Here is a 10,424-nt window from a genome sequence, read left to right as displayed (position 1 = left end):
TTTCAGCACTTCTTAAATTTCTGCATGAGGAGTTTTGAATTTCAAGATGAATATAGATAGGTTTTGTGCATGAACTAAGATATGAATGAAAATAAACTAACAATAATTTATCCTTGGGTCCTAGAGCACTGATCGTAGCAGAAAGAGCTTGTGGCATCCAGATATGTTTCCTATAAGGGTATTGCTTTAGGAAAGGAGAATTGTTTATGTAATTTTTGCCAAAGAGTTCACTTGCAATGAGATTAAATTGCTCAAATGACCTGTATTTTTTGGACATTTTTCTATCAGTTTAATGTTTACACTGTATACTTTTCTATTCTTAAAAAAATATGGAATCATACATGATCCTTTCATCCTTTTCCTGTGGGACTGATCATGAGAAATATTTTGAAGGTTAAGATGACAGATTTGTCAGATATCTGTGAAACAATCATCATTTCCAAGAAGATCATGTGAAATGGTAGGAAGGAAACAACAAGCACACCTTCTGCAAATTTTCTTGCCTTCCAATCTTTGAGATCATTTTCAATATGTTTATGACTCAACTTCCAAGGCTCTCCAGTAAAGTCCATTTTATCATCTGCTCCTCCATGGAATAAAAACATTTTGAACCCCTCCACATCCTCTGGTTTCAGTGTTGGGTCCAGTGCTTGAATGTAGTCCTCTAGCTCCCTATTTGATTGAATTTATTATTAGTTTTCTCATTATACAAATGGATTTGTTTTTTTAGTTTGCTTTGCAAGAAATTAAAATATACAAACAGGTCTTTCACAATTGAAACAAGGTTTTCAACCTGATTTGGTGGATAAGCATAATGACTGTTTGATAAAAACAGGGAATAGTCAGGCTAGACAAGCAATTTTCATCTGAAGAGGAGCCAGAAACAAAGAAAAATAACTCACTGTCCTGGGTGAAAATTATTTTGGGACCACTTGGAAAATTCAGTTACAAGCTTCTTTGTGTCTAACTTTATAGTATCTGTATATTGACTCTTCCACTCATTTCTGGTAAATGTATCAGTGGAATTTTACAATGATTTTTTCAAAATAAAGGGAGTTCCTAAACCCCACAAGGAGAAGAGTATCTTCTTTTTTTTATTCTTGAGATAAAAAACACTCACAAAGCCCACTCATAAAATGCTTCCCGCAAATCTAGTTGAAGTAAGTAATGGTTTTTAAATATTCTTCCAACAACTTGAAAATATTCTTCCATTCTACTGAAATTAGGTGATTTTAACAACTTTAAATTAGTTCAATTCTCAGAGTAAAACCAGATTCATTTATTTTATTTGGGAAACTTACATGAGGATTCTTTGATTCCAAATTGAAACAACAAGTAATTCAAATGAGCATCCAATTCTTCCTACTTGCAGTGGTGATAATATACACACATTCTTTGATCATACTCTATGTGGGCCCCTAATATATTCTTCAATGTTTTTTCCTCTGCAAATTCTCTTTCCCCATAAATACTATCAACAGGGAATAAAATCTGTTTCAAGATTCAAATAACATAAAGAGCACTCAGAAAAGTAAGGAAGAAGAAAGGGCACACCTTTTTCTCCACTGCCCAATCCGCTTGAGGTGTTTGGAAAGCAGATCTGTATAAGAAAAACTCTTATGTTTGAATTCATCTTTGTAAATGTTTTCTCTGAAACCAGGGCCAAATCAGTATAGTAATCTATGTAGGAATTAGCATGAATTCCACATTTTTGGGACTTGAAGGTCAACCCACATGAAATGGTCAACAAAGGCATCCATTGAAGTCTCATGAGGAACCAAACCCTTCCGTATTCCAACCGCACGGAATTGCATCAATGAGCTACAATTAAATTTTGTCATGTCAGTTATAAAGCATTTTATGGAATGATGTATTCATTTTATTCAGTCAACACACATTCCAGGATCATGTGATTTTGGATCCTTAGGAATATTGAATGGATCATGCTCATATATCTTCTTCTCTTGTGTGCTAAACCCATTGGCTGTCTGACTATTGCAATCAGAAAAGGATCACAAGGTGGTTCAATTCCTGAATAATTGGCAGAGATATTAAAAGCTGGAATTCACTTACAATCCCAATCCACTGTCTTGACCTGCCAATGCATTTGATCCTCTTATCAGATGAAAGCAGAATGGGGATCAGCAATCTGATTTGATTTGAAACCAAGGAATCAAGAAAGCTTACATGGGTTGCTGATGCACTGCTATGTCCGCAAGTGAATCACTATATATTTTAAAAAATTGCAATCTTAGCTGCTGCTATCCTCTGTTGTGGAAAAGATTTACATACGCTGTGCATCTGATTGGAAAAGAATCCACCATGTCAGAGGAAATTTAAAGGTCAGATAAAAATTTCTGGATCACTGTCTTTTGGGAAAACTCACTCAGTCCCTGGGCCCTGCTCAACCGTAAGCTTGGGGCCGAGCATCCGCTTTGTCAATTCCATGGACGGATATTGGCATGTTGGTTCCGGAAGGAGCGCCACAAGTACGCCACAGACAACCAGCGCCCCGGGATGAAAAAACATCATCAGCCCAAGTATTTATGTGTGTTGTGTGCTTCTTGGAGCTGGAATAAAAATAAATGAGGTGGAAATGAGCCACTAGGAAGAAGTGTGCAACAACAATGAGGTCTAACTAATTTCGGTAAGTGCAAAAGGCCAGCTCACTCTCTGAGCTTTTAGTTGGTTAGATCTTAACGAGAGGTGGGGGGAGAATCAACTTGCAGCAGACTTGTCTGCTGTTCTTTTCCTACAAGTTGTATCCATGCCTCCAGTCTGATTGAGTCGTTCTAACCTCGTTGACTTCGATAAACCTCGAACAAGCACGCAAACGTCTATACTGCATGCACCACTCATGTCGGGCCAATCCTCATATAACGATGTCCCTACCTGTTTTGAGGGGGTTGAATTCGAAACACCCATGCCGTGCCCGACTTCGCTTGGTACAGTCTCCGCTACCTAACTTAGCTAATTTCCCTCCTCGGGGGAGCGAAGCGACCTCCGAAGGTCCCTGCGGGACGGAGTCCCCCCTCCACATAGAGAGGGACTTAGTTAAGTTAGCTCCGCTACATGACTCAACAGATTCATTGTACTGCTTCTGGGGAAGCTTCGTTCTTGTACTTGGCTCTTTGACTGCGAAGCTTGTTCCAACTTTCTCGACTCCCTCAGCGAGATCACGTAGATGCGATGGTGTTCACCTCCTCATTGCAACGCAGGGCCTGTGAAAACCAGGGTCATCGGGCAGCTGCTGCTTGACCAAAGCCTCTCTACACGGCTGCGCCTCTCAGCAGAGGCTCAAACAGCCAATGCAGAAGTGATTTAGGCAGCGAGGAAAAAAGAAATATATAAGATAATTAGATGTGTATAGTTTATAAGAGCCACCAAGTAAACAGACCAATGATAAAGATAATGTACGTAATGAGACCATTGGTGGTACAAAAAGATAAAAAAGACAGACGTATATAACATAACCAAAAAGAAAAAAAAAGAAGAAAGAAAGAAAAGAAGAAGAAAGAAAGAGAAGAAAAAAAAAGAAAGAAAGAAAGAAGAAGAGAAAAGAAAAAACGTATTAGACGATTATAGAGCAAAAAGAGAGAAAGGATCAAAGTTTTTCAGTATTCGCCGACCTCGACGAACCCGCCGTCAGTTTCGCGCATCCAGAGCTGTTCACCCACGGGTGCGCCAGCCCCATCAGCAGCAGCGATCGACGAATGGGCGTTAGAAGCCGAGTTGATGAAGGAGAACCGAGCAGATGACGCAGGATCAGTCTGACCCGGATGGGAGAGCCGGTGGTGGTGGTGGTGATGGTGGTAGGCGAAGAATCGGGACGCAGGGGGGATCGGGGAGGGCGAGAGGATGCAGTCCTCCTGTTGCTGTTGTTGACGACAGGAGAGCGCGTCATGGTGGCTGACGCTCCGGCGCGTGCTCTTCTGGGCCGACTGGTGATCCGGATCGGGGTGGTCCGGACGGAGAGGGAACGACGAGCCGAGGCCTGCGCCGTAGCGATTTGTGCCGTCAGACCGGCGCCCGTTGACGGCTCTTGAATGGTCCTCCTCCTCCTCCTCCACATCCTCCTCCGGATGATGGGTGCTGAAGCCGTTCGGCCGCAGCCCAATGGACGGGCTCGCTTTTTTGCCGCGAGAAGATCGCGACTGGGTCGTGGGAGTAGTAGGCGAGCCGTTGCGGGACCGAGCAGCCGCATTTTTCGGCGTAGATGTTTTGGGAGACGATGATGAGCCGGAAGAGGAGAGTTGGTGGGCGGAAGATGGGTTCGGGTTCAAGTACCACACTGACTGAGGTTGAGGGGGAGGCGAAGAAGAGAACGAGGAGGCGGTCAGGAAGCGGCCGACAGGCTCGGAGACGCTTCGGCGGATCGGGCCGCTCCTCCGGGACGAAGAGCGCTCGGACCGGACCCCGGCTGGACCTTTTTTCCTACCGAGCTGGGTTGGCACGTCGGCTTCGTCAGAAGTCGAGTTCTGAAACCTTTCTTCGATCATCTCCGGATGTTCGTCGAGACATGAGGAAGATTGCAGCGGGGGAGAAGGAAACGAAGTAAAGGAGGAGGAAGCTGTGGCATGATACCGGTCCATGTCGTCGCAGCGAAGTCCACAAAGTTGTTCAACCAGACGGTCTTCTTCCTCTTCATCGTCCTCTTCAGAGGATCCAAGATTTGCTAGTTTTCTGGAATTCAGTTTCACAAATGGCGCATGTGAATTTTGATGATGGTGATGATGCTGCTGCTGATGGTCGAGGATTTTGAGTTCTTCGCCGTCGGTAGAGACCGAGGAGAGTGAGAGATTAGGAGAGTCGAAGCTTTCATCGGCGACATCGATACTCGTTTGGAGAGGGGCCTGCCGCTCTCCAAGCGGTGTTGTGCTTTCGTCGTCATCACTATGATCCTCGTGGATGCTGATCTTCACTCCCTCGTCCTCGCTCAGCCGGCTTTCGTCCACTTGGATCCCTGAGCCCGACAAGTCATCCTCGGAGTCCTCCTCCAGGCATTCCATACGAACGCTCCCACTGCTATCGTCCACATTCGATCTGCCATCCCAGGAGCGACCAAGGTGGGATACTGTTCTGTCAGTCGAACTGCTTCTCTGAGCATGGGCTAACGCGGCTGGCTCGGTGTCTTGTAGAGGCTCATTGTCCGGGTTTCGAACTTTGGCCAGATCATCAATGAACGAACAGACCACCGATTCCGGATCCTTGGAAAGTTTCTCGATCACTCTTCTCAGCAGTCTGGGGATCCGTCGACCACTTTCACAGCCGTAGTAGTCATTCGAGGTACACAGTTCATGAACCAACCGACTCAAGCCTATCCGGACTCCACCAACTCGATCCTGGCTGATTTCCGTCAAGCTGCTGCCTTCTAAAACAACCGACTCGAGGACGTCAATAGGCAGCTGTAGCTTTACCAAGTTGAAAATTGCTCGTGGGTAGATCATTCGAACTCGATAATTCGCGTCTTGGCTGAGTCTTTTCAATGAGCTCAACAGCCTCAATTGGAAATTCCGATTATCAGGATTTCGTCCGGAGTTGTACAGGATTGGAACCTGTGTTCGCCAAAAATAAACACTCGTTAGACAGATGGGCCCAACAAAATCGTAAGAAGTATACGTACAAACTGGAGGGCCGCTTCTCTTACAGCCGCAGCGGGATCATTAAGTCCAGCAAAAAGGAGGGTCTTCAAACAGCCATCGCATTCTCTTTCGATGAAGTAATCACTCAAGTGATCAAACAATTTTGGCAGCAACAGGATCACACGTTCCCTGACGGTCCAGCCGACAGTTCTGAGCGAGTCGGAATCAGGAGCGCAGAAATACTCGGTCAATTTGCAGATGATCGAGCTCAACTCTCCCTCGACGTCGATGTCGCCGAGACTGGTCTCGAGCGTCTCCAAGACTGACTCAGTGTTACTGATAACGGGGTCCTCAAATAAGAAGAACTTGAGCACGCGGAGCCAGTCTTCGGTGGCCAGTGAAGTCGAATTCTCGATTGAATCATGGACGACCACCGAGCAGGTTTGCTTGACGGGGGCCCGGATGAGCTTGATGAGTTCGTGCATCGAGCGAGCTAGCGAGCGCCGAATCCTCGGTGGATACGAGACGTCCATCGCCAGCTTCAGAAACAAGCTTCTCAGATCCTGCCATCTTCCAACGCCCAAGGTGAGTAAGACTGCGGGGAAGTTGTAGGAGCAACACATGGCTCGCTCGGTGTCCTCGACCGTGATTGCAGATGTTCCGAAGGACGAACTGGTCTGCGGGAGTTGATCTTGACAACGATCGTTGAGTTGGTCAAATGGGCCTAGCATCAGTGAAGGCGGGTCATCGAAATCCATCGAGCAGCCAAACGATCGCATTCGATCTGACATTCGGTCTCCGAGGGCCTCGGACATCGATTGGTGATGGGGCTCAAACCCACTGAGAAAGTAGTGTACAATTTCTTTGGGAACCGCGGACTTCTCTAGATGGAATACGTAGATCAGTTCACCCAAGATCTGATATCCGACGATCCGCACTTCCCGATTATCATCACGACTGAAGTGTTGGATCAGATCGAGGGAGAGTTCAGCTCGTGGTCGATGTTGGACCAGTTTTAGCAGGGCGGGTAAACCTAGACAGATCTGCTTTCGAACTTCGGGGTCCATGTCGGAAGCAAAAGAGCGGTATGCATTGATCAGGAGGTTCTCCGTGTCTTCATCCATTTCAACAAACGTATCCGGGGGGGAGGTCGAAGTGCTGGTTGAGAGTGAGGACGGTAGACTGATCATCAATGTGGTCAAGGTTGAGGCAGCCTGCTGTCGCAGCGCTCGACAGTCTTCATCGCGGGTCAAATCCAGCACCTGTCGCAACAATTTACGGTGCATAAAACCGGCGTCGAGGCATCGGGCTTGGGCTATTGACTCGATGACCACCAGGCCGACTTGCTGCCGATGGATGCAGTCGAGAGACTCATTGGGGTTCAGGCTCTCGCTCGAGTATTGTGATGAGAGGTGTCGGGAAAAGAAGTTGTCGACGGGAGGCAGATTCAGAGCTGAAGATGAGTTGGAGGGGGAATTGGATCCTCCAGGCAGATTGGAAGAAGGATTGGATGGATCGAGAGCATAGTAGCCCTGTCTGGTTGATTGCTCAGCTTCATCGCCGCCTAGAGGGACAGTATCCCATTCGTCTGATTCGCTTGCCTCGCTTCGGTCGCGTCGCAGAAGGGCAGGATCAGGCTTCGAGGGCTGACAGAGCTCATGAATGACCAAGCTGACAAGCTCGTAGGCGATGCGTCTTCGGATCGAGTCACTGAACAGATATCCTTCGTAATGGTCTTCGCGATCGATTCCGTGATACTCGGTCGGCAGGTAGGGTTCGCCGGCAACCAACCTGATGTCTTCGGACCACTCAGGCAAAGGACAATCCAAGAGTCGGCAAAGAAAGGCTAGCAAGCCGTAGCGTGAGAGCAGTCCTATTGATCGGTTGGTATCAGTGAGCAGGTTGATCAGTGAGACGGTGAAAGAACCGATGGATATCTGGGGTCGCTTGCGCCGTTCCTCAGTAGGCCATTCCGAGCTGCAACTCGACGCATCAGCCCTGGAAGATGAACTAGTGGCTGGGCGGTGCTGGACGTCATTCACGGGTGGCTCTTCAGTCTCTACTAATGGACATTTGCTGAAGTAGTACCACATGATGTTGCATAGTGATGGGCCAAGAGCTTCACGAATTGCTTCATCTGTATGTCAAACCGGCCGGATCAGTACTGGAAGGACTTGCGGGGTGAAAATGATAAATAAAATACCATCTTGTGCTAGTCCGCTCAGAAGCGGCAAAACATATTCAACAGCCTCGGAGATATCCACTTCTTCCAAGAGTTCAGGCAGCCGTTGAGAGACGATGATGCTGTTGAGATGAGGATTTCAGTTTCTTGGACTGTGTATGTGTGGGTGTGTGGATGGTATGAGGGTGCGACTGACCGGTGATAAGCGTTTTCGCTGTTTGCAAACAAGAAGATCTTCTCCATTGTGCTCAATCTGTCATCCTCATCGTCATCCTCTTGATCGTTATCGCCGATCAGCTGGAGAGGACTAAAGGACGGATGGGCATGATGATCCTCGTTTGGATTTCCGCCCAACGTCGAGCAGGTGTCCATCCATTCTGCTGCTTTCCGTTCCTCGTCTTCGATGACCAGGTCTTGCTCGGGCTTGATGAGCGGACTGCTGGGCTTCAGGGCACTCTCGATGGGTGAGGAGGGCGAGGTGGGTCTGTCTGGGGGCGCTAGTTGGGTGGCGGGGTCGAGAGAGGTGGTTGCGAACTCTGCGGACAGAGGGGTTCCGGGTCGTGCAGTATCGGCCGTGCTTGTGCTTGTGGTGGTGGTGGTTGATGAGGCTGGCGGTTGGATTGAGCGGGTGAGATCGAGTGGAGGGGGGATAGGTTTCTTGCTTGGCGGCTTGAGTGCCGATAGGGCGCCATCTTGGTGGGGATGCTCAGGAGTGGAGAGTGCGAGATCAATCGGCCAGGGAGATTGGTTGGAGGAGATCGAGCGGGAACGCATGCGGGTGCGATGGCTGGAGAGTGAAGACTGGGGCGGGACGATGAGGGCGGGGACTTGGAGGGGGGGATGGTGGGCCGGGTCGAGTTCTAGACCCAGAGGATGGTCGCGGTGGTTCGGGGCATCGGCTGGATGGTCCTCCTGGTCTGGGCTGACTCTGTGCGAGGAAGAAGAAGAGGAGGAGGAGGCGGAGGAGGCGGAGGAGGAGGAGGAGGAGGTGGAGGAGATGGAGGGCGAGAGCGAGCGCTGGCGGGTGAGGCTGAGGAGCTGGAGGCGAGAGTGGGAGAGCGAGTCTGCGCTGGAGCGTCTGCTGAGAGTGGGCTGGTCGGCCTGGCTGCCGTCCGGGTGGCCGGCGAGGAGGGACTGGAAGTGGAGCTGGGGCGGGGCGGCGGCCTCGTGGGGGCTGGGCGGCTCCAGCTTGAAGTTGGTCGCGTAGAGGGATGCACAGGGAACCGCGCGCGGCCGGCTGAGGATATCCTGCTCGATCTGGGTGGGCTGGACCAGGCCGGGCAGGCCGGCGTGTTTCGGGAGGGCGTCGGCGCGGGCGGCGATGAGCAGCAGGTTCGGGTCGATGGGCGACGGGCTGCGGGAGAAGGGCGGGCTGATGGAGACGCTGCTCTTGCGCCGGTGCCGGCCGGTGTGGGAGGAGGCGCCGGTGCGGTTGAGCAGCTGGAGCAGCGGCCCGGGTGGCGGCGGCGGCGGCGGGTCGGCCGGCTCGGGGGAGGCGGAGAGGCTCGGGTTCGGGGTGCCGGTGGGGCTCGGGTGGAGCGGGCTGGAGCCGAAGACGAAGGGCCTGCTGGGCTGGGTCTGTGACAGCTGCTGTGACAGGTGCGGCTGTGGCGGTGGCTGTGGCGGGGGCGGGGGCTGTTTGAGGAGGAGCTGGCTGCTCGGGGTGCTGGGCAGGGCGGGATTGCTGGGCGAGCTCGAGGGTGGCTGGGAGGAGAGCAGGACGACCATGGCGGGTGGGGGGCGAGGGTGGGGGCTGCGTCAGGCAGAGTGTCAGCCTGGGGCTGACGGGCTAATTGAGTTTAGCGTGGGCCGCTGGGTGCGGAGAAGAGGATCGGATTAATTGAGCAGTTTAATCTAATTATCGAATCTGAGTAAGCTTCGGCTGAAAAGGGCAAGTAAGCCAGCTGCTAAGAAAAAGGAAAAAAAAAAAGAGCCAGGACAGCGTTCGGAGCTCACAGCGTGTGGGGGGGGGGGGGGGCCGAATGGGTCCGAGCCGACGGGGCCGCCTGACCCTGGTGGAGATGAGGATAGTGACCAGCTGAGGTGTGAATGGGCTCGGAGCTGGACGAGCGCGTCGGAGCGGGGTTGGCTTCTGCAGCCTGCTAGTTCTGTTCTGTTCGGCTCCAGGAGTCTTGTTTTTTGATCTGTGCTTTTTGGATGTTTCTCTTTGAAACTGGACTTTGAGCTCGTCTCTTCCGTCTTGTGTTTCTGGGTGTCTGTGTGTATGCGAGTGTATGCGAACGTCGGGTTGGGTGTATGTTGTAGAAGAGAGCGATTGAGGGAGCGGAGAGCGGTTGTGGGGCCGAGACTGCAGGATCCTATGTTTGTAGAGAGGTGGTTTGTGATGGACGGACAGCAATCAAAGGTCGAGTGACTCTCTCACCTGCCCGAGGATGTATGTATGTAACACCTCCATGCATACATCCACATGTTACCTGTCACTTGCCGACTTGGTCAGAAACTTCGACAAAAATCAGCACCTTTTGTGTACTACTTACAAGCAGGAGGACACCCATCCTAAATCAAACTGGTGACACTCTATATTATACCCCAAACAGAACAAGTTCTTGGGTTGACTGATCTTGGAATTCCCCATCCAACCTGATCCCCGTTCCAATCCGACCATCACAGCTCTGACACCCTCATGTCATTATCACGTG

General features: G+C 50.3%; 1 protein-coding gene across 1 annotated transcript; it reads right to left on the bottom strand.

Moving 5' to 3' along the window:
- Positions 1–3,614: 3,614 nt before the first annotated feature.
- Positions 3,615–9,492, bottom strand: PtA15_16A198 (uncharacterized protein; the record flags this gene model as incomplete). Its single annotated transcript, XM_053163864.1, has 11 exons — positions 3,615–3,770; positions 3,915–4,041; positions 4,123–4,675; positions 4,772–5,555; positions 5,624–7,719; positions 7,786–7,886; positions 7,961–7,978; positions 8,081–8,300; positions 8,391–8,692; positions 8,771–9,030; positions 9,322–9,492. 11 exons carry the CDS (start codon positions 9,490–9,492, stop codon positions 3,615–3,617), a joined length of 4,788 nt encoding a protein of 1,595 aa, XP_053027847.1.
- Positions 9,493–10,424: the final 932 nt, after the last annotated feature.

The sequence above is a fragment of the Puccinia triticina genome, chromosome 16A (assembly GCF_026914185.1).
Source record: "Puccinia triticina chromosome 16A, complete sequence".
Taxonomy (NCBI): domain Eukaryota; kingdom Fungi; phylum Basidiomycota; class Pucciniomycetes; order Pucciniales; family Pucciniaceae; genus Puccinia; species Puccinia triticina.
This window is presented reverse-complemented; position numbering and strand designations above follow the sequence as displayed.